At 40.6% G+C, this 24,570-nt stretch overlaps 1 protein-coding gene and 1 pseudogene across 1 annotated transcript in view; one reads left to right on the forward strand and one right to left on the reverse strand.

Annotated features, from left to right (window-relative positions):
• The window catches only part of Taf4b (TATA-box binding protein associated factor 4b), a 124,887-nt gene that overhangs the window by 18,018 nt on the left and 82,299 nt on the right, over positions 1-24,570 (forward strand). Inside the window, exons 4-7 of the mRNA XM_028861275.2 lie at positions 887-1,027; positions 1,125-1,247; positions 3,026-3,115; positions 9,867-10,478. Of these exons, the coding sequence (XP_028717108.1) occupies positions 887-1,027; positions 1,125-1,247; positions 3,026-3,115; positions 9,867-10,478 (966 nt within the window). The remainder of the gene's footprint in view (positions 1-886; positions 1,028-1,124; positions 1,248-3,025; positions 3,116-9,866; positions 10,479-24,570) is intronic.
• On the reverse strand, positions 19,081-20,476 carry LOC114686642 (annotated as a pseudogene).

The raw sequence follows: 24,570 nt of genomic DNA on the forward strand, positions 1-24,570 counted from the left end.
GTGTTACACTTTCTGTCCTGCAGGTGGTGCTAGAGTCACACCATCTCATTCTGATACCCGTAGAAATTAATGAAATTCCTTTCAGTGTGGAAATAAGACATCCCTCTCTCGTAATGCTATTATGCTTATTCTGATGGTCCACAGAAGATCAGTATAGCTGAGCATATGAAAATTAGTTGATAACTCTATCTTAATTTATACTTAAGAAAAAGCAGAAAAGTGCATAAAATAGTATGAAGATTTGTTATTACAAGTACATTTATGTGCACTTGTGTGATTACCTGTGTACGCATGTGTGTTGAATAAAGTTTTCCTCAATTGATCTCTACCTTGTTTTAGACGAGGAGTCTCACTGAACCTGTCATTTGATCTACAGTGGCTGTTCAGTGAGATATACTCCACCCTGAGATTACCTATCTCCACCCCACAAACACTGGGATTACTAGAGTGCCCCACCATGCCCAGCTTTTATGTGAGCACTGATGATCAGAACTCAATACCTTATGCTTGCATTCAGCCATCTTCCCAGCTCCATTAATAATATATTTTTATTAACATTTTAATGACTTTTTTGTGTGACACTGTTTTTCACAGACCACTCTAGATTACATTCCTATTTTTGCTTTTGTGTTTGGGCATCAGGATTAGAAGCTTAAGTAACTTGCTGGTAACTAATAGTGTAGTTAATGACAGTGAAGAGTAGAGTGGTAGCTGACAGTGAAATGCAGAACTCCTCTAGTCCAGAGTTCTGATCAAGTGCCGAGGTTTAGAGTACCACTTGAAAGCAGAGATGTCCAGTTTATTTGTAGTCTTCTCAGTGTGAAGTGAAGTTCCCACTAAGATGTCGTAGCAGTACGTATTTAACTTGATGTTGACTTAATTTCAGTCTGTGGCTGTACCTCCCGTCAAGCCAGTGAATACTGTAACTATCCTGAAGCCATCAACTTTGGGAGCAGTGTCTACCCCCTCAAGTGACTCCAGTCTCAAAGCAGAGACCTCAGTAGCTGCTCAGACTAGTCTTACTCCGGTAAACTGTCACTTCTATCTTTTTTTGTTTTTGTTTTTTGCTATGTGCTTTTCCCTGTAAATGTTTCCTAACATTTGTGATTATTTTTCTGTATCAGACAGTGCTAGAAAATGTGAAAAAATGTAAAAACTTCCTTTCAATGTTGATAAAACTAGCATGTAGTGGATCACAGTCTCCAGACATGGGGCAGAATGTGAAGAAGCTGGTGGAGCAACTTTTGGTAAGTTGATATTGAATAACTTTTCAAGCTGTGAGAGTCCATAGGACATGTGTCAAATGCGCAATGATCTTTCAATAAAATTTGTTTTAAATGTACTCGCTAAAACTTTTTGCTTCATTAAAGCTTCGTTTTGTAGTTGTCACTGCCATTAGAAAATAATCACTACAGTTGGAAAATCACTGCAGTTAGAAAATCAATCACTGCAGTTTGAAAATCAGTCACTGCAGTTAGAAAATCACGGCAGTTAGAAAATCACGGCAGTTTGAAAATCACGGCAGTTGGAAAGTCACGGCAGTTGGAAAATCAATCACTGCAGTTGGAAAATCAATCACTGCAGTTGGAAAATCAATCACTGCAGTTGGAAAATCAATCACTGCAGTTGGAAAATCAATCACTGCAGTTAGAAAATCAATCACTGCAGTTGGAAAAATCACTGCAGTTGGAAAATCACTACAGTTAAAAAATCACGACAGAAAATCACTGCAGTTAGAAAATCACTACATACAAAAAAGTAAATCTTTAATTTGTTTAATTTTACCATATATCTAAGGTGGACATGATATTTTGAATATGTATTGTTTTTATGCCAATCTTTTTATGTGTATTTTGTGGACAGATAGCAACAGTTATAAACTCATCAAATAACCATTTTAGTTTTAGATCTGTTTATCTTAGAGCAACAGACAGCAGTTCTCAAAATTTTGACCTCAAAATATTAGGATACCTTAATATTCTTAAAAATAAATAACTCTTCAAGATATATATAATATATATTTTTTTGCCTTTGGAATTAAAACTAAGTACTAAAGCTATTTATTCAACTAAGAATAACAAAGCCATTATATGTTAACATGTAATATTTAAAGAAAAACTACAATTTCCAAAATAATGAAACTAAGTGGGAAATGACATTGATTTGCATTTTATAAATTTGATGCTGTGCTTAATAGAAAGCAGCTGGGTATTCTTCCCTTATTCTGTTTTGTGGCTGTTAGAGAATTTGTTGACAGAGTTAAAGAATTACTGTCTTACAGAGAGGTTGGAATATTGGGCATTTTAGTAGCCTTTTCTAGATCCATGTGGACATTGTTTAGTAGACTACTTAATTATTACACTGTTAATGAATCTCTTAACTCATGTATAATTTTTATAGTAGCATGCAATGTTTAAAACGGAATGCTGATTCTTAGAATTATGTAGCTCTTTCTAAAAGTTTCCATATATTTAATGAATTAAGGTAATTGATTCCTAATTTCTTCCAGCCTTACACATGTACATCTGAATATAGCTATAAATCTATACCTCTGTCTACCTACCTGCCTATCTTCTTCATGAAAAGAATATTGTCTTCACTGTATTCTCTGATTGGACATGTCTATTTTTAGTTCTCTGGTGGCATGAGATAAAAGGCCTTGTAAAGGTGGTATTTTACCACTTAGGAAAAGCTTATCTTCAGTCATGAATTAAGTACTTTGCCTCTTCTTATTTAATTTTTAAGAGACTGGCTCACTGCTGTTTATGCTGGCTTTCAACTCCTAGGATAAAGTGATTGGATTGCCTCATAGAACATTCACCACTGCACCTAGTTTTGTTTTTTTTTTTTTCTTTTTTGGTGTGTGTGTGTGTGGGGGGGTTTCAAGACAGTGTTTCTTTGTGTAGTTTTGTTTCTTAAACTATTTTGTAGATTGGGGAGACTGCAGTCAGGATGTAAAAGAAAGAAAGAAAGAAAGAAAGAATATTTGCAGATCTGAAAGTATCTTCTTTCTCCCATTTCTTAGGATGCAGAAATTGAAGCAGAAGAATTTACTCGGAAACTATATATTGAACTCAAGTCTGCACCTCAGCCACACCTTGTACCTTTTCTTAAGGTAGGGGTGTATTTCTTTGGAGAAACTGGGTTAAATTACTTTAGTTTAAAACCTGACTGTTTTAATGTGACTGGAAATCAATGGGAAGATACTACTGATTAGAGAAACTTTAACACTTTTGTAACGTTCTGTAAGACAACATTCACTTGAGCAGTTTAGAAAAACAGTCATAACAGTAACTTAAAAAAATTCACTGCATTGAGTTACTTAGTGGGGTGGCTATGTCACATGTAGCCGTCAGAGGACAGCTTAAACGAATAGGTTTCCTTTTCCACATGGAGGTTCATGTATAGAGCTCTGTCTGCCAGGGTTGGTGGCAAGCACATTTACCCAATGAGTTACCCACTGGTTCCCCCCAAGAGTAACATCTTACTTACGAGTATAACTTGATGACTTGGTAGTGTATAATGTTTGTATTGGAATACAGTCAAAGATTTTTGTTTTGAGAGAGAGAGAGAGAGGGGGAGAGAGCGAGCGCGAGCGAGCATTAGTTTTGAAGCCAAACATTGAGGTTAGGCATCGCCCTAAATTGTTCTCCACCTTGTGTATTGAGACAAGATCTCTCACAAAACACAGCTCATGGATTTGGCTAGTTTCATAAGCCAGTTTGCTTCAAGAATTCCTTGTTTCTGTGTCCCAAAAAAAAAAAAATGCTGGGTTTCAGGATATTTACTTGGGGGCTGATTATTTTTTTCCAGATTCATAAGTGCTTTTAAATTCTGAGTCATCTCCCTACTCTTCTTAGTTTTTTTGAGACAGGGTTTTATTTATTTCAGGCTAGCTTCTACTTAACATGTAACTCAGGAATACCTTGAGTTTCTGATAATTCTGCCTCTACCTCACAAGGACTGGGATTATAGATGTAAGCCAACGTGCCTGTCTCAGAGAGAGAGAGGGGAGAGAGAGAATATATGAGGTCTTGGTGATCCATGTTAAAATAATAAACCAAACATGGTTTATTAGAGTCAGATTTAATATAGTTATAATTTAGCTAATTTATTAGTAACAAATTAAGTGTGATTGTAATTGTTAATAATTTATAATATTGACTTTCCTCTTCTGAGTTACTGAAGTAAATTCATTTTTGATGAAGAACTATATCTTTGATAACAAGAACTTATTTTGACAGAGTAAAAAAGTTTCATTTAGATTTTCAGAAGCTAAAAAGGAATTAAATTGAAATTATAAAGTAATTAAAGACCCAGGACTATAGTGAATTAAGTTTGCTCTGTAAACATTGAAGTAATAGAATGAGTAGTTGCTTTTTAAGAATGTTGGGATAATGATCCAGGAGAGATAAAAGACAGTTCACAGGGAAGACGTGTTTTGCTTTGTGAAGGATGAGTGGGAAGGAGGTGGGAACACACCAGTTTCATAAAGGATATTTAAACAATGGGAACTGTTTGTGAGTAAATGACCAAATTGGTTAGGTGGGCACAAATCATGGTAAGAGGAACCAAGGGAACTGAGAAAGTATTAGCCAGAGACTTTGTATTAGGGTAAGAAAAGTTGAAAGATGAGCACAGTACCAAGTATTACATTTAAATAAGGTGATATTTGGTCTTTGTGCATCTGGAGCCATAGCTAGGATTGGGCAGATTTGTCTACAATATGAAGTTCTGTTTGTAAAAATCACCCGTGGACATGGTCTGGATTCCATGATCTACCACTTACTGAGCAGTAGAGGCATTACCTCCCAGACTCCTTCGTTCCTAACACTTTCAGTTGTAGATGCTGTTCATAGCAGTGATGTCCTTTGTCCTTTGCTTTGCCCTATTGTATGCTATGGGGGAGAAGGAGGAAAACTGATGACAATCTGCTGTGTCACAGCAGATGATGTCAGTCAGCTTTCAACTGTAATATGGTGAGGTGATAAACTTCTTAAGAGAAAGGCATATTTTAGCTCACAGATTTTTCGAGTCTCCTATTTGTGATTGCCCAAGGTGTTAGCTGTATGACAGCAGCATGTGATAAAGTCAAACTGCTCCTCACATGGCTGGAAGTGAAAGAGAAAGAGACCAGAGTCCTACAGTCCTGTAAATGGCATGCCCCCGTGGCCTTGAGATGAGGGCTTACATTGGGCCCCATCTCCTACAGACGTCTACTAGTACTTTTCGATGGTGCCAAGCTGGGGACCAGCCCTATAACTACAGCCTTTGAGAGACACTGGAGATCTATCCAAACCGTATCGCAGATGACACAATGTGCATTGTTTGCACTTGCTTGTCATATGACCTTTTGAGAATAGATGCCAGATAGTGTTTCCTGTTTTAGAGAGAACAAAGCCATTCAAATTGCCATTTTTCGTTCTCCCCCAGGATTTATTTTTATTTTATGAGTGTTTTGCCTGCGTGTATTTAAGTGCACAACATGTGTGTCTGGTCAGAACGTGTTGGATCCCTCTAACTGGAGTTATGGATGGTTGTGAGTTATGTGGGCGCTGGCAACCAAACCTGAGTCATCTACAAGAACAGAAAATGCTTCTAACCACTGAGCAATTCATGCAGCCCTTTCTCTTTTTGCAAAGGTTTACATTCTTTTTATTTGTGTGTATGTGTACATTTGAGTAAATGGGATGTGTGTGTGTGTGTGTGTGTGTGTGTGTGTGTGTGTGTCTCTGTCTGTGTCTGTTTTACCCTCAGAGGCCAGAAGAGGGCATCTCATACCCTGGAGCTAGGGTTACAGATAATTGTGAGTTTCCCAGTGTATGCTGAGAACTGGAGTCCTCTGGAAAAGTAGCAAGAATTCTTAACTTCTGAGTCATCTCTTTAGCAGTTTTTTTCCTTTTTAAATGTTTTTATTAGTTATATGTAGTAATGGGTTTCATTATGACATTTTTTTTTTTTTTTTTTTTTTTTTTTGGTTTTTCCGAGACAGGTTTCTCTGTGTAGCTTTGCGCTTTCCTGAACTCACTTGTAGCCCAGCTAGCTCGAACTCACAGAGATCCGCCTGCCTCTGCCTCCCGAGTGCTGGGATTAAAGGCGTGCGCCACCACCGCCCGGCTTCATTATGACATTTTTAACACATATATGTATTTTGGTTATATCTAGCCCCACTAATCCTCTCTTGTCTCCCTCTCATTTCTGATGATCTCCTTCACACCATCTCTAGTATTTCATGGGTTTGGCTTGTTTGTTTTGATTTGTTTGGCTTTTGATGACCAAATGAGTTTCATGAGAGTGGCTTACAAGAACGTGAGTTAAGTAACACACCTTTGATCCCAGCACTCAGGAGGCAGAGGCAGGGGGGATCTCTAAGTTCAAGGTCAGTCTGGTCTACAGAGTGAGACCATGTCTCCCAGAAAACAAAACAAGGTGGTACCTTACCAGTGGCCACAGTGAAAAAAACAATTCTCCCTCCCCCATCAAACATTAATTACAAGGAAATCTCCCAGAGAGTAGTGGGGGTCCCTGTGTCCTTCCCCCTCCACTACAGAATGTTGAAGGGACAAATTTTGTGCAGATCATTTTCTTAAAACACGCCTTTGTGTTTTGAGAATTTCATCAATGCCTACTGTATGTTTTGATGGTTTGCACCGTGTGCCTCCCATCCATAGTTTGATACTGTGTTCATTTTGTAGTCCCTGTTGCCTACTCTTCCCAATTTCATGTTCATTTTCTTTTTGTTTTATAAAACCCAGTGAGTTCAGTTAGTGCCACCCTTATGCTTATGGGTGTAGGACAGTCTCTGTTGTGAGGCCAGCTTACCAGGGGCCACACTCCTGCGGAGAACTGACTTTCCCTCCCCCGGAAACCATCAGCTGTCAGTAATTCCTCAGTTAGTGGTAGGGGCTTGGGAGCTCTTCCCCACTTTATGATGGGATGTTGATGGCCTTGATTTTGTGCAGGTCTTGTGTAGTAGGCAGACAGAGCTGCTACTTGCTCCTGAGTGAAGTGGTCCTGCCATGTCCAGAAGACTATTTCAGTGTAGTCCTCCTGACCTGGTCCTTATTCTTTCTGCTCATTTTCTGAGATGTCCCCTGAGCCTTTGAGGGAAAAGGTGGTTATGTAGATGTCTCATTTGTGTCTGAGTACTTCACATATTTGAAGTTTTGATTTTCTGTGCTGTCACCCATTGCACAAAAAAACTTTTCTGATGAGGTCTGAGAGCTACACTAATCTGTAGTTTAGAGATAAAACATTTAGAGAGTAGTTTGATAACTATGTTCATTTAGCAGAATAATAGTAATAGGGTCACTGCTGGGGCATATGAGCTCCCTCAGACATTGGCTCCTGGCCAAGGTTACAGTGTTATTCCTGTAATATCCTTGGCAGTGTTGCACCCCAGCCACTTGTTACTGTAGTTCACAGGGTACTCTAGCTAAGATTGTTGATGACTTATCCCCAGCGCAGTACCTTCCAGTACTATGAAAGCTAGCCAGTAGTGAGAGGTACCTTCCTGGTCAGCACCAACTTGGTTTCTCCAAGTCCTGTGGCCAAAGTATGTGCTTTCTTCCACAGTAGAGTCTTACCAAATGGAAATAGTCTATATTATTGCTTTAAGGGCCTCTGGGACAGCCTTGGCCTTGGGTGTATCCCTCATTTACTGTTTTTTTAATTATTATTATTTCTTCATTTTACCTTCCCATTCTTCCCACTAAAATCTCTTCCCATTCACCACCCCCCCTTTTTTTTGGAGACAGTGTTTCTTTTTTTTTTTTTTTTTTTTGGTTTTTCGAGACAGGGTTTCTCTGCGTAGCTTTGCGCCTTTCCTGGAACTCCAGGCTGGCCTCGAACTCACAGAGATCCTCCTGGCTCTGCCTCCCGAGTGCTGGGAATAAAGGCGTGCACCACCACCGCCCGGCGAGACAGTGTTTCTTTGTGTAGCGTTGGCTGTCCTTGAACTAACTCTATAGACCAGGCTGGCTTAAAACTCACAGAGATCCTCCTGCCTCTGTCTCCCAAGCATTGGGATTAAAGGCGTGCCCCCCCCACTGGCCCCATTTCTCCCTCTTTTATGCACATCTTGTGAAGGTAATCACAGCTGGGATCTATTTTCCACATGGGTCCCCTTCCTCTGGTGCTGTAGCATTCATTACCCCACTTTTGTGATATTCCCTGAGCCTTGAAGGGGTTGATGTGCATGTCTCAGTTATAACTGGCCATTCAATGGCTACTTATTCTTGGCACGTTGACCAATTATTAGTCTCTTCAGACTACTGACTACTGCAAAAAGAAGCTTCATTGACCCAAAGCTAACTGCAGCACTAATCTAGGAACACAAATATAGTTATTTTGAAAGCAGTTTGGTGGGTATAGAATGCTCATTTAACAAAAAACAGCAATAACATTGTTACTAGTGCCTACCTCCTCAGCCAGAGAATTTTGAACAGGTTTACAGTAGCAGGGCTCAGATCTAGTCAGAAAGCAATTGATGTGCTCTGTACTGGAACTGCCACTGTTGCTTCAATGGCTGCATCTTGCCTGACTTGGTGCATGCAGAATCCACAGCTGAATAAAACCTTCGGTGACTTTTCCCTGGAGTGGCCTAAATGACACATCTGGGAACTATGAGGGATACCTGCATGGAGGAGCCTCCAGCCCAGTTTCAATTTGTGACCCGAGCATATGGCCACTTCAGCACTAGGGTCTTACCAGTTCGATCTAGGGAGCATCCAACAGCAGCGGCAATTGCCTGTATTCGGAGGCGTTGGGACTCTCTGGCCAACAACTTGAAGCAGTAGCCCACTGCTGGCAATGAGAAGTTCGTTTAATGGCTGCTGGCTGCTTTCTGCAAGCAGCTTTATCCACCACACCTGTACCTCCATTCTAGCGCTTACTGTTTTTCAATAGCTTATCAAGCATTGGGTTTTTGTTTCCCCCATACTTTGTTAGTTTTAGTTGACTCTCTCTCCCTCCTCTGGCTTCTCTCTTTGTTCACCTCTTCACTTAAACCTTTCTACCCCTAGCATTACCTCCTGTGTCATGTGTTCTAATATGTGCCCCTCCCCCCATAATCTTTTTTCTTTTTTGCAGTATTAGTAATTGAACCTAAGGCTTTGAACTCTAGTACTCTAGCTAAATTCACTATCTTTTCTTCCTTTTTTTTTTTCTTTTTTTCCCCAGACAGGGTTTCTCTGTGTAGCACTGGCTGTCCTGGAACTCAATGCTGTAGACTAGGCTGATGGTGAACTCAGATATCCTCCTGCCTCTGCCTCCAGAGTCCTGGGATTAAAGATGTGCACCACCACGCCCGACTGTATTTGCTTTCTAATGACCTATGAATCCTTCTTTTCCTGTTTTTTTTTTTTAAACAACACTTGATATCTCCTAGCTTCATTGAAAGAGCTTGGTAGTTAAATGCTACATTTCAGCTTAATCCTGGCCATGATTAAGAAATAATTAATTAAATATATACAAATTGTTTGTTTAACTCTCATTACTTTAACATTTGTTTCCAATTAGGTTTTTCTGAGAGCTTCCTTTTGCATTTCCTGTTGAGACATATTAAATCCTTTTTTATTTTGATATAGAGGCTTTACATCTAATGTTTGAAAGCTATTTAGCAATATAACCTAGATTCTTCTGTGTTATAAATAATCTTATAGATACCAAAGTAATAATCAATCTGCTTGGACATAGATGAATAGAGAGATCGGTTTTATCAAGTTTGTCATTGACATATCCAGAATAAATTTAATATTGTCTCACTCAGAAAGTATTTTGGCCTTTTTATAACTGCTAAATACAAATTTTGCTTTACTTTTGGCTTATTTTGTGACCTTTGTCTTCTTTCCTCTAGCTGTTTCTAGAAGAGTGTGGTTGCCTTAAGACAGCTTCTCCCTAACTCCCAGAGCTTCATTGAGAACTGTGTTCAGGAGGTCTCTGGGGAGGTGGTCATTGCCTCCTCTTCCACAACAGCCACAACTTGTCCTGTGCCGACAAGTACGGTCGCCCCAGTCCTCGTCTCCGGAGCAGCAGCCGCAGCAGCCAGAGCGCTGTCTGTCCAGACTCGGAATCCCCTTTCTGGTCCCGGAGGAGCAAACCCTGGAGCTGGGGCACTGCGCCCCGTGGTCCCCGCTGCGGGGGCAGGAGGAGCACCTGCCACTGTTGTGCTGCAGACCTCCAGACCACTGACAACCCCGGGTCCGAGTGCAGTGACAGCCGTCTCTCTGCAGCCCGAGAAGCCAGCAGTCGTGTCCGGGGCAGCAGTCACCCTGGCCCTTCCTCCAGTGACCTTTGGAGAGACTTCAGCTGCACATGCTCCTCTCTGTCTTCCGTCTGTGAAGCCTGCCGTTACCTCTGCTGGGACCCAACCTGATACACCCGCCATTGGCCCTCCAGTCCAGATCAGACTTGCACAGCCAGGCCCCCTTCTTCCACAGGCAGCCGGCATTCCACAGGCGGTCAAAGTCAAGCAACTAGTGAGTACCAGTTCATTTCTTCCCCAGCTCCTTACGCAGAACACTTCACACGTTCAGAAGCCTGGCAGGACTTCGTATGCTTCCCAGACTTGACTGGTTGAGATCTTTTAGCCTCACCTGTTCATTCTTCTTCCTATAGCGGCAGAGAGAGAAGCTCACACATAGTGTTTCCTGAGCTGGTGAGAGGAGTTGGGGGAGTCGGGACTGTGTGTGTCTCTCCCTCCCTCCCTCCCTCTTTTCTTCCCTCCTTCCCTTTCTTCTTCTCAGTGCTAAAGATGGGGCTAAAACACTTCAGCATTCTAGGCGAGCGTTCTACTACTGAGCTGTAGCACTGGTCTTTCTTTAACTTATTGCCAAGTTGTCTTTAAATGTGTAGACCTGGGAACACATGATTGTACAATCGTGACTGTGTCTCCTAATGAAAAGGGTGGCTTTTAAATTAACGTAGCCAAGCCTGTTGTCACCGCACCTGTTGTCACACAGGGGCATTGATACATTTATTAGTTGTCCCACTATTAATCTTAAAAAAAATTGCTTTTAACATTTATTTGCTTTGTTTCATGTGTGTGAGTGTTTTGCTTGCATTCATGTATTTGTGGAACTCATAGACCTTCTTCCCTCTGATTGCTAAGTGTTGGGATTACATTAAAATGATGATTTAAGTGCCTAGTCTAGTTATTTGATAGAAAGAACTCTATTTGTTTTGTATTATTGCTTCAATGTTACCTTAAATCTAAATATTTTTGGGAGCTATTACATAGGTAATTATGATGACCTTATTAGATTGAAGCTAGGGCATTGTACATTCTGGGCAAGCGTCCTATCATTGAGTTGTCACTCCAGCCTTTTGTAGCATGTGCTTGTTCTCTGTCTCTGTCTCTCTGTCTGTCTCTGTCTGTCTCTGTCTCTCTCTCTCTCTCTCTCTCTCTCTCTCTCTCTCTCTCTCTCTCTCTCTCGCGTGCGCGCGTGCGCACGCGCACACACGTGTATTTCCATATATCTACAAGTATGTGGAAGCCAGAGGTTGACATTGGATTTTTTCTTGATTTTGGTCCTACTTATATTTATTTCTGTTTATGTGCGTCTGAGTGAATATATGCCACCTATTTTCTGATGCCTTAAGAGGCCAAAAGTGGGAGCTGTAATTACATGAAGTTGTGAGCCTCCTAGTGTGGATGCTGGGAAGGACCATGTATCCTCTGGAAGAGCAGGAAGCACTCTAATACGGAGCTATCTCTCCATCCCCTTCACAGTTGAATCCTCCTGTTTCTGCCTCCAGTATTGGACTTACAGGCATTCTCTACTATTCCCAGCTTTGATGTGGGCACTGGGAGCACTAGCCATTGAGCTTATCCTTTCACATTTAAATTTTTTTTTTAAAACAGGGTCTTGGCTTGGCAGTGGTGGTGCACGCCTTTAATCCCAGCACTTGGGAGGCAGAGGCAGGTGGATCTCTATGAGTTCCAGGCCAGCCTGGTCTACAGAGCAAGATCCAGGACAGGCACCAAAACGACACAGAGAAACTCTGTCTTGAAAAACAAAGCAACAAACAAACAAAAAAATGCTAAGGAGTAAGGGAGGGCATGTAGGAAATTATACAGGAGTGTATTTTTTCTTATTCCTTGTATGTGGAATAGATTCTTTGGTTAAAAAAAAAAAGGAAATTTTAGCTGTTTATTTGATTAGACATTGTTTAGAATTTACTTCATTAAGGAAAAGACACTTTATTTACTTATCTATCTATCTACCTATCTATCTATCCTATCTATCTATCTATCTATCTATCTATCTATCTATCTATCTATTTTTCCAGGCAGGGTTTCTCTGTGTAGCCCTGGCTATTCTCCTACCCAATTTGTAGACCAAGCTGGCCTCACACTCACAGACCTGCCTTCCTCTGCCGCCCAAGGGCTGGGGTTAAAGACGTGGTCCATCACCAACTGGCAGATTAGATACATTTTATCAGAAGACTACAAATATTGTTAACTCATGGAAGCTACTACATGGTGAATTAGTTTAAAATCGCTTTTAAGTAAAGTTTTTTTTTTTTTTTTTTTTCCTTCCAAAACAGGGTTTCTCTGTGTAGCTTTGTGCCTTTCCTGGATCTCGCTCTGTAGACCAGGCTGGCCTGGAACTCACAAAGATCCGCCTGCCTCTGCCTCCCGAGTACTGGGATTAAAGGCGTGCGCCACCACCGCCCTGCTAAGTAAAGTTTTTAACACAGCTTGCTGTTCTTTTGATTATTTGGTGATGTTCTCTTTTGTAAACTTTTGTGATAGATGCTGTGTTTTGGATCTTTTTGATTTAGTTCACTCTGTTCTATGCATGCCTAACCTTGCTTGTGTGAAGAGATAGAGGCTGCATCTGCACATGATTGTCTTCTAAGGCAGCTTCAGGCACAGCAGGTGGCCAGAATTGAAGGGCAGTCTAACTGTTGGGTGGCTGAAGTAATAGTCATTTAGAGAACTCTCACCTTCTTACCCCTTAACACTGGGTTTGAATTTCAAGTGGAGAAATGTACAAGCTGTGGTAAGATTTCACTGGGTACCTGAACTTAAACTGAGAAATGAAACATTCTTTTTTGTTTGTTTGTTTTGTTTTATTTTGTTCTGTTTTTCAAGACAGGGTTTATCTGTGTAGCCCTGGCAGTCCTGTAACTCACTCTTGTAGACCAGGCTGGCTTTGAACTCACAGAGATCTGCCTGCCTCTGCCTTCTGATTGCTGGGGTTAAAGGTGTGTACCACCTCCGCTGGGCATGAAACATGTATATCCAGTGATTCTTCAGTATTGTTCTGGGCAGTGAGATTGGGAACCAAAGAATTGGAGGAACTGATCCTGGCAAAAGTCTCTTTTTGGTAGAACTGAGGGCAATTAGAACCTTCTGTACTGGTCATTACTAGTTCTTCAGTCAGTGCTAAGCTTATTGATGGACTGTAGCATAAAGGTCCATGAGCTTAAGTAATACTTTGTCTCTTGCATACATTAAAAAAAAATCTTTAATATATTGAGTTTAAAGCTAACTTTATGATGAGGAATCCAGACATCGGAAGTGACTCATCTAGTGGTAGTCCATTGGGTTAGGTTTCTAGACTGTCCTGAAGCAGAAACATGTCGGCGATAACATCTTGACAGCATTGTAGGGTTGGCATATTATTCACTGGAAATCATTACAACTGCAGAAAAAACATAACTGAAAAATCTAATGATAAATTTTAAGGTATTTTTTCCTTCCTATTTTCATTCTTTAAAGTAAAATTTCTGCTTTTTTGTATGTTTTTTAGGCATCAAATTTGATGTTAGCCTTAACCTGTTAAGTAGGAAGAGCCACAGTGGGAAAGATAGTAAAGCTGTATTATAAATTTATTTTATGACATTTACTTAGGACAACTAGAATCACAATGCTCCAGATTGAGCTAGGACATGCTTTTAAAAACTGACCCTGAAAATTGGTATTTTAAGTCCAACTATTGAAAATTTTTGTTTATAGTTTTTTAGTTTAAAGACTTACATCTAATTTTATGAGTATTTTTTCCTTAATTTATGTATGTACACTATGTGTGTGCTAGGTGTCTGTAGAGGTCAGTAGAGGGCATAGGAATCCTCGGTACTAGGATTACAGATGTTTGTGAGCCACCATGTGGGTGCTGGGCATCAAACCTGGGTCCTTTGTAAAAGCAACAAGTGCTCTTAACCATTGAGCATCCTCTGTAACCCTAGAAAATGAAATTGAATTTAAAGTTGAAAAGTAATTAAAGAATACATTGAGTCTATTATAAACCATAATCCAGTTTAATCCCGTGTTTAGGTAAGGAATAGAATGCTTAGGAGAGTTAAAAAGAAGCAAGTAAACATTTCTTTATGGTTTATAAGAAATACCACACACACGTGGTTATTTAAAAATGAAAATCTCCACATTGGATCATGTCTGTGGTCAAGCTACTCACTATGAAGAAGATGCACATTTTAAAGAATATACAGATGAATATCCTGATTAATGTCAGGATATTTCCTTTAATAACTGTTTGGCGAACTGTAACTTTGTTAATTAATTCAGGGTATGTCTTGCCTGGCACTGCCTTGAAGTAAGTAAAATTCCAGCATCATTAAAACCATACACACACACACATTTTGACAGAATATGACATAAAGTCGATTGTTTATGATGTCTTATTTGTATTCACTAAAAATCTTAAAAAGACCAAATCCACCTTTTATCAATTATCTTACTTCAAGAGGAAAATAGAGCATAATTCCCTCAGGGTTTTGGAACAATGATTTGAGAAGACTTGGCTTTGAAAGAGTAAGGTTTCCTACAAATCCAGTCACATGCGGACTGTACCACCTCCTGGGCCCTGGAACTCCACTTAGCCCCTCTCTATTACTTTTCTTTAATAAACTTAACATAAATAGCATCTTTTACATCGTAAAATGTTTTATCTTTTTGGCCTCCTGATACATAAATGTGGCATTGGTGAGACATCCAACAATACTGCTAACCAAAAGCTTTATCCCCTTCAGCTTCTCTTTGCCAAAATAGCCAATCTTTATACTCTTTGCACTGCAGTCAGCTGATCAATGACCGTGTCTATTCATACATACCATTATCATTCATACTATGATAATTCTTTTAATAGTTGATCAGGAGCTTAAGATGTTCTTTTGTTGTTGTTTTTTTGTTTGTTTGTTTGTTTTCGAGACAGGGTTTCTTTGTGTAGCTTTGGAACCTGTCCTTGAACTCACTCTGTAGACCAGACTGGCCTTGAACTCACAGAGATCCACCTGCCTCTGTCTCCCGGAGTGCTGGGCTTAAAGGCATGTGCCACCACCACCTGGAAAGATTTTCTTAATATTTATTTTTGGTTAGAATATTGGACAATTTTATACCTCTAGGCTTTTGTATAAGATCTCTAACTATACTTCAAGTTGTGAGAATTCTTCCAAACTACCATTACATGGTTTCAATTCATATTATTTTATGAAATTATACATTTTACCCACCACCGCTTTAAAAGAAATTGTTACTGCATGCTCTCTTTTCTGTATATGCTACATTTTTTCCTTGTTGACTATTTATTGTATATTATAGTCAGGGGTTCTATGAACTAAAATTGTGCAGTTTCTTTTAGGTGTAAGCTTTTTATTTTGTACTCAAATACTTGAAATGTGAACCTACTTGGTAGTTCTGGGAATTTTTGTAAGAATTAAGTTCTTATAAAGGCTAATGTTAATGGCTCTTCATTTTTTCCTATAGTAATTATACACTCAAAGTAAATGCTAGGCTTATTATTTTACGCCTAACTCTTTTGTATAGAAACAATCAGATGAGTTTTGTTACCATCTAGGGATTTTGATCTGGTTCATTTTCTCTAACAGTTAAGGATTTGAAGGGCAGGAAACCTCTCCAGTGAAGCAGGTAGCAGCAGAGAACACTTACCACAAACAGGAACAGACAGAATCAGCAGTTGAAGAAAGGCTTTCATTAAGGATGAAGAAACACATACCCGTAAACACACAGAGAAAAGACCCCCTGCAAAGCAGAGGAGGCACTCAGGAAGCTGAAAATCCAGTCTGTAGGAGCTGAGGGTTTTACATCTCTGAAGAGACCTCAGAGTTGGTCAGTGGAAGAACAGGATGGCAGATTGACTCACAAATGTTGTGTTAGTTTGCCTTGCTTTGACCCAGTTGAGCCAGTGTGTCTGCATGGGGCCTCCTGGGAGAGGAGGAGCCCAGGAAGCCTTTGTTTAAGGCTGCCATACTTTTTTGTTTACCTAGGGTCAGGAAAGGAAGAAGCCATATGCTTAGAAATTCATCATCTTTTTACCTACCTACCAGGGAATCTAAGTCCTGGTCTCTCAGTTTGAAAGTTCTCTTTTGGATATTTGTGTGAAAACTACTTTACTCATTTGAACAAAAGTTAAATTTCAATTTTAATTAGCAAAAATAATTTAATTTAGAACAGCAAAATTGTAATTTCAGCCAGTTCATTTTTTTTTTCCTTGCGGAGAAATGCAACTTTCTTTATTGTTTTATAATTGAGCTTAATTTAGCTCACAGACCCTCGTGTCTACAAATGGCAGAGAATTTTATCTTGCTGATTCCAGGCTGTTCTGGCAAGCCCTGGCTTAAAGCTCAGTATCTGTTAGTGGGGGTAATAAGTTAGTTCATGATTCTGAATCGTTTTCTCCTGGGGCGGGGGTGATGTGCTTTCTAGCAAGTATGGCAGGAAGCAAACTCCCTGTGCGTGTGTGTGCGTGCGTGCGTGCGTGGTGTGGTGTGTGTGTGTGTGTGTGTGTGCTGACCTCTGACCGCGGTGGACAGCAGGCTGTGGTCCATGCAGCGGACTTGTGCAGCTGGCCCTGCAGGCTTCCTCCTGCCTACGTCCAGGCTTAGCCTCCTCTGCAGACTGCTGGGCCCTCTTCTTGTGCCCAGCTTGGGTTCCCATCATCCCTGGCCTCCCAGCAAAGTCCTTTCCCCATCCCAGCCCTCTCTCTCCACCTTAACCCCAGGAACTTCTGTCTTTGTCCAGCTCACGTGGGAGAGGGGCACTGGGTCTGCTGGGTACGCTGTCTACCCACTGCAGTTGTAAGTCCCCCAGGAACCACCCCTGTTTTCCTCTCTCCTCTTTCTTTCTCTTCTCTCTCCTCTCTTCTTTTCTTCCTCTGTCCCTTGCCTCCCTCTCATTTCCATGTACACTTGGATCTCCTATTGGTTCTGCTCCCGACCCAGTGAAGCCGGGGCACAGCCATCTGGACTTCGGGAGACAGCTTCCTTCCTCCTGATATCCAGAGAAGTCTGCATTATGCTCTGGCCCCCTTGAACTCTCTGAGCCCAGGAAGAGCATGTGTCCTCACATGTGTCTTGGGCTGGATTCTTTGCTCTAGGTTTCCTTACTGTGGATCTTGATTTGATGTGAACACAAGCCCCCTTTTCTGTCTTCCCTGTCTGCGCTTTGTAGCCACATCCCTGGTTTCCATAACCCTGCCTCTATTCTCCATCTCCAGATGTTGGTTATCTAGATTCTACATGGAAAGGTCAATCGTTCATGTTGCTGCTGCTTCAAGACCTGCTCTTCCCTGCAGCTGGGAACCCTGGCCCTCACTGTCATGTTTTAGTGGACAGGAAATCTCAGGGCAGAAATGATAACTCCGAAGAATTCCTGAGGAGGAGTGGTACCCTGGTGCTTCTAGAGCATGATTTGGCTCTGAAAGTCATCAGTGTTCTCCCAGCCTTGGGAGCACTAGCCCATCTCACTCCTCATGGGGCCTAGTTGTTAGTTACTGCGTCTACTGTCTGTCTGTCTGTCTGAAACTCTGTGGGGCCAAACTCTGCCCACTCTACTAAGGAGCATCACCATGGAAGGAGTGCTTCCGCCCCACAAGCATCTTTTCCAGAAGGCCAGCCGACACCAGTGTTCTTTTAGCCACTTAACACCAGCCCTCATATTTCCCATTCGCAGCTCTCTTGTTGTAGAACCAACTTTGAATTTCTTGTAGTGTCCCCTGGGGTATGGCAATCTCTGCATCTATTAAGCATTTCAAGCCATCCTCATTGTTCTGGGCTGAACTGTGTCTGCCCCACCGACAGGCTCAAGTTCTACTCCACAGAACATGTTTGGAATGGAGTCTCTGCAGGTGTAAAGGGTCGACTTTAGAGAGTGCCTACCTTTCCTTTCAGAGGAAAGGGAGAGGCCACATATGGACAGAGATGATTGGGCAGAGGCATGTAGTGTTAGAGGCAGAGATTGGAGAGACACATCTACAAACTGAGGGACAGGGAGCCCCAGAATTTTGAAGAGACTCGGAAGGGAGCAGAGCCCTGTCAGTGCCATGGTTTCAGCCTTCAGACTCCCAGAACTATGAGAGAACATGCTTATGGTTTTTGTTAGCTTGGTTTTTTGTACAGCCAGTTCATTTTTAAAATTTAAATTTCTATAATTAATTTTAGCAGATAAAATTAAAAGTAAAATCACACAAATCCACAGCATTTGCAAACAAAATTCAAGAATAGAAAGTTAATTAAAAATCCCTGGCCTCCCCCCAGAAAGGCAGATAATTTTGGAGAGTAAACTATATATTGTGTGGAAATGGAAAAGTCAGAAATAAAGAAATTTATTGTTCGAGTCTTAGATGGTGTTATTAATAGAAAACTGAGAGCCAGATAATGGAGTGAAAACTGAAAGATCTGAGAAGCAGAGCAAGCCACAGCTACCACCTATTACCTCACCAACTCTACGAATCCTCTGACTGAAATCCTCCGAGTCTTCACCCAAAAGGATCTCAGCTAAACTGCTTTAGTTCCTGTTTCCTCACACCATATAGCCTTTCTCCACCAGCCATGTCATTTCCTTCAATTAAAGTTGTGTGTTCTTCCCACTGGGATTAAAGTTGTGTGTGCTTCCCACTGGGATTAAAGTTGTGTGTGCTTCCCACTGGGATTAAAGGTGTGTGCCACCACTGCCTGGCTGTGTTTCTAGTGTGGCCTTGAACTCACAGAGATCCAGATGGATCTCTCTGCCTCCGGGTGATAAGGTTAAGGGTGTGTGCCACCACTGTCTGGCCTCTATTTCTAATCTAGTGGCTGCCTCTGTCCTCTGATCCCTAGGCAGGTTTATTAAGGTACACAATACATCACTACAGATATCCTTTTTTTTTTTTTTAGATTACAAAGTAAAGCTGTATGTGGGCAGGGAAATGTGCAAGGTTAGAGGTGTCTAAAGCACAGCTGGGACCTGATTTTGGGGAGAGTGCATGGTAACTTTGGTAATGGGATGCAGAGACCAAAGGTTGGAAGACTTTGGGTAGAAACTTAATTAACACCTGCCCTTCCAGGACTGGAATGAAAAGTCTGACCAGGAAGAGTGTGTCTGTCCTCTGAGTCACCTCCAGCAGCAGCTGTAGCGGCAGCAGGAACTCTTTGGACAGACCATCTTGAGGACCACAGAGGCCAGGTTCACAGGCAGTCTCAAAACAGGTTCCACAGAAGATGCCCAGAGTAAATAAAGACACTAAAAGTATCACCTCTTCCGATGCACAATTTAAAAGTGACAAATGCCAACAGCAGAGCCAGGTGAAGTCTGGACTTAGGTTGATGCAGGTAAACTGGAGCTGGAGGTCAGTCAGAGCTGCATGAGAGCCTGTCTCAAAAAACAGATGGAACCCAGCTAGGGGCAGGGTATCATACAGCTCATTGGTAGAGTGCTTGCCTATCAAATATGTGGGGCCCCAGGTTCAATACCCAGTATTGCAAAACAAAAACAAGAAACAGAAAACAACCCCCAAACTCTTAGACATATTTTCTTGATGGCTCAGCTCAGGGTCCTGAGGTTCCCTGGCCAGTAGAGCCTCACTCCCCAGTGAGTATCGGACATAATTCTTGGTGGAGTATTTGAAGGGTCCTGGAGAGGTTGAATGTGGGGCAGATGTAGAAAAGGTCATGTAATAGCCAGGTTCCCCGGGCCCTCCAGATGAGCAGGCACAACACAGCAGCCTGAGGCTGCCCAGCACAGATAGAGGGAGGTACCCTGTTCTCAGTTTTGAACGTCAGATACCAAGGAGTGTGGTAGAAGTCCTAGATGATGGAGTGGGCCATCCAGCATACAGGAATGAGGGTCAGGACCACAGGGATGACAAAAGATGATCCCAGAGATGAGCACCAGTCGAGACTTGGAATTCTTGTCTTCCACACAGGTAGTGCGCTTGGCTCCAGCAAGGTAGACCAGCAGGCCAAGCAGGCCAAGGAGGTTGATGACACTGAGGGCTTTTGCAGCTTGTAGGTCCTGGGGCAGTGCCAGCAGTGAGTCATACACTTTGCACTGCATCTGGCCAGTGCCCTGAACCACACAGAATGTCCACAGCCCCTCTCATACCATCTGGGCCACAATGATGCTGTTGCAGATGAAGACTGTCACCTTCCCCATGGGCAGGGCACAGGACACCAGGACATTGACACAGTCAAGTGGAGTCAAGATTGCAGACTGGTAGAGGCCAAGATTCCTAGGTCAAAAGAGAGATTCTTTTCTTGATTTTCAGTCTTAATGCATAAAGGTGCATTCATGAACTTTAAGGCCTGGCCCTAGTACTTCAGAATATGTATGTGATCTCAGATCTCAATTTATATCTGAATTGAAAAATTTATTTTTTTAAGAGTTATTTTCTAGCCTGATTTTGTGGTTCAGGACTATGATCCTAGTCATTCAGAAGGTTGAAGCAGAAAGATCACACATTTTTAAAGCCATCCAAACTAGTTAGTTTTGAGACTGTGTCTCAAAAACAGAACAAACATATAACACAACTTTTATCAAAGAATGATGGCAAGTGAATTATTCCAACTTACATCTCCATTGCTAGGAAGCCTCTTTTACCAATAGTGACAGCAACTGAATTATTTCATCCTATGTTTATTCTCAGTGGAGACACTGGAATGTGCTGTGGGATGATGCTTTTGGACACTGGTTTAACAAAACACTGATTGGCCAGTAGCCAGGCAGGAAGTATAGGTGGAATAAGCAGACAAGGAGAATTCTGGGAAGAGGAAGGCTGAGTCAGGAGTCACCAGCCCGCCGTCCAGGAAGTAGTGTGTAATGGCACACAGGTAAAGCCATGGAAAACGTAGCAGCATATAGATTAACAAAAATGAACTGAGTTTAAGTGTAAGAGCTAGTCAGCAGGAAGCCCTAGCTAATGACTGAGCAGTTTTAATTAATGTAAGCCTCTGTGTGTTTACTTGGATGTGAGCGGCTGCAGACTGGGTGGGACACAGGAAAACTTTCAGCTACAAATGGTGCCTAACATGGGGCGAGAGTTTCCACCTAAACCTGAGAAAGCTTTAAAAAATATGATTCTAAAACAGCTAAAAACAGCTTCGTAGTTGTGTGTCTCAGGCAAGCCCTGAACTACAACATGGTGAGTTCGCAGCAGTGTGTGGGCTTGACTTGCAGCGTAGTGGATTTCTACCACAGTACACAGAGGCATCTCCAAGCTGTGCAGTATGCTTAGTGGTGGATATAGCTTCTGCTAATACAGACAAGGAAAAAAAGAGAAAAAAGAAAAAAAGGTATCTGGGCTACACACTGCTTTAATGGAGGCCTAGGCCCACTGCTTCCGAGAGTTTAAAAAGTTTTAAAAATAAAGTCTTTAAAGGGAAAGTAAAGGTAATATAAAAAATAAGCCATGTAAAGATGGAAATCACACAGAGAGTCTGGATCATGTTGTCTTTAGGATTTTTAACTGCAGAGAGACATTTGATTTTAAAAGCTGTTGTGTTAAATTAATATGTATATTTTAAAGGTATCTCAATTTCAAAATTTATGTCTAGGGTACCTTGCTTTGGAAAAGAAGTTATACTTTTGTTTCCACAGAAGATTAGAAACTATGGATTGTTTCCAGGCTAATATGGTTTGACCAGCCAAGACCCCCTGAAAGGTCTCCGATGACACCATGGCCCAGATGATCCAACATCCAGAATGGTTTCAAGGCAGCTGGCTGAGACAGTGTAGCCTCACATACTATTTCAGTCAGGACTTGACCATAATTCTTAATTTTCTCAGGATCCCCATAAGAATACAGTGCCCTTTTCAGCAGGAAGTAGCCTAGAAAACTATGCCCACATTCTCAAAAAATGGATTATGAATGTTTGTCTTTGTTTAGGTTGTTGGTTACAAATTGTTATTGGTCATAGTCAATGTCTTTCTATACGAAGAAAGGATATGATATAGAAATATAGGATATAGATATGATATGGTGAAAGGGTAGATTATTGAATCTACTTTAAAAGAGCAACAACTTGTTTGAAATGTTTTACATTCCTATGGATTTTAGTTTATTGATAAAAATTTAAAGTTAATTTTGTTATACTGTATGTATATTTCTACTCTTGTTTAAAGTATTTTGTTTGCAACTCATTTGAAATTGTAGTGTATAGTTGAGAAATAAAGATTAATAATTAGTTATGATAATCAAACTTATAGCTATGTTAGTTATGTTTTCTAGGTATATACATAGATATATTTCAATTAGGTAGGTAATCTTCAAACACTGATTCAAAGACCTACAGAATTTTTACTATGTTTTAAAAACTTAGATTTTCTGGACAGTGAGTCATACCTGCTCCTAGCAGCACCAATTTACTTCAGAAAGAAAGATAAGCATTGAAGACACTCCATATGGAATTTATCTTCTTGGCAAAAATAGCCATTTGAGCAAGAAACTGCTCTTGCCTGGATTGCTTGAGAAAATGTTATATTGACTGGACATGAAGTACCCATGAAAAAAGTAATCACTGAACTTTGCAAGGCAAAATGGTCCATCAGATTCCTGCTTTGCAGAAGAAACTGCCAAACATTCTACAGGACACAGAAAAAAATGACTAAGAGACTCTAGGCCTATATGGCTGAAGATGGATGCCCCAAAGTTACAGAGGAACTTTGGATGACTGTCTAGGCAGCCAGCTGTCTCTGTCATTCTAGATTTTTGGAAGTTGCTTACAATGCACTTCCTGTTGACTTAGGTAATATTATATCTTTCTGGGATCTTTGATGAAGTTGAATACTAGTTATAATTATAGTTTTCCTTGGTTATGATAAGAGATGAAAATTTAGACTCACAAATATTGGATAAATAGAATATCTTCTTTAATTTTACCAAATACAAATAGACTAGATATTGTAACTGTTATTCTTGCTTGATAACTGTTCTATTATATATAATTTTACTATGTTAAAGTTAAAACCTTCCTTTTTAATTAAACTGAAAAGGGGAAATGCTGTGGGATAATGCTTTTGGACACTGGTTTAATAAAACACTGATTGGCCAGTAGCCAGGCAGGAAGTATAGGTGGAATAAGCAGACAAGGAGAATTCTGGGAAGAGGAAGGCTGAGTCAGGAGTCAGTCACCAGCCTGTTGTTCAGGGAGCAGCATGTAATGGCACATGGGTAAAGCCCTGGAAAACGTGGCAACATATAGATTAACAAAAATGAACTGAGTTTAAGTGTAAGAGCTAGTCAGCAGGAAGCCCTAGCTAATGGCTGAGCAGTTTTAATTATTGTAAGCCTCTGTGTGTTTACTTGGATGTGAGCGGCTGCAGACTGGGTGGACACAGGAAAACTTTCAGCCACAGGAATGCTTTGTGTTTCTTATTATTTTTTGAGACAGGTCTTACTATGTAGCCCTGGCTGGCCTAGAACTCGGAGAGATCCTCCTGCCTCTTGAGTGCTGAGATTAAAAATATGTGCTACATGCCTTGCTTGCTACATATTTTTTTTTTTAGTTGTATACAGTTGATTTGTACATTTTTATTACAGATAATTATACAACAAATTGTTTTGGTAAATTTTTACTCAGAAGTATGTATCTTGGGCAGACTATCACCCTCTATAATAAACATAGATATATTTAAGAACTTCTAATTATCTTGTTATCAGTAGCTGGCTCAAATACATGATGACTTTTTCTTCTTTGAAGTGAAAGTATCACACTCTGCTTTTCTGTCTGTTCTTTGAAGTTAAAAGTACTAATCTTTGTAGCACTTTAATTTCTGTTTATCCATAATCATTACTGTATTTCTGTAACTATTATTTGGGAGAACAGTACTTTCTGAAGGGTTTAAGAATGAAACTTTTTAAAAATAGTACATAAAAGTCCTTATCTTTTATAGATATATTTTTGAAATATTATGAATAAAAAGGTATTTCCTAAGCAAGGTGGAGGTGGCGCATGCCGTTAATTCCAGCACTTGGGAGGCAGAGGCAGCAGATCTCTGTGAATTTGAGGCCAGCCTGGTCTACAGAGCAAGCTCCAGGACAGCCAAGGCTATACAGAGAAACTGTGTCTAGAGAAATAAAAAAACAAACAAACAAAAATTTCTTATATTTGCTATAAAATTGGGAAGTGAGTAAAAGGTATACGTGAAACATGATTATGCAAGAATTAATCATTGTTTAATCTGGATAGTGGTATAAATGGTTTCATTTTCTCTATACTTTTGCATATATTTGAAATTTTCCATGGTAAGTTAAGAAATAAAAACAAGATTTGTATGATTATTTTCTGAAATTTGAATTTTTCTGTAAAAAACAATATTTAATGTATGTGATA

This window comes from Peromyscus leucopus, chromosome 19 (assembly GCF_004664715.2).
Source record: "Peromyscus leucopus breed LL Stock chromosome 19, UCI_PerLeu_2.1, whole genome shotgun sequence".
Taxonomy (NCBI): Eukaryota; Metazoa; Chordata; class Mammalia; order Rodentia; family Cricetidae; genus Peromyscus; species Peromyscus leucopus.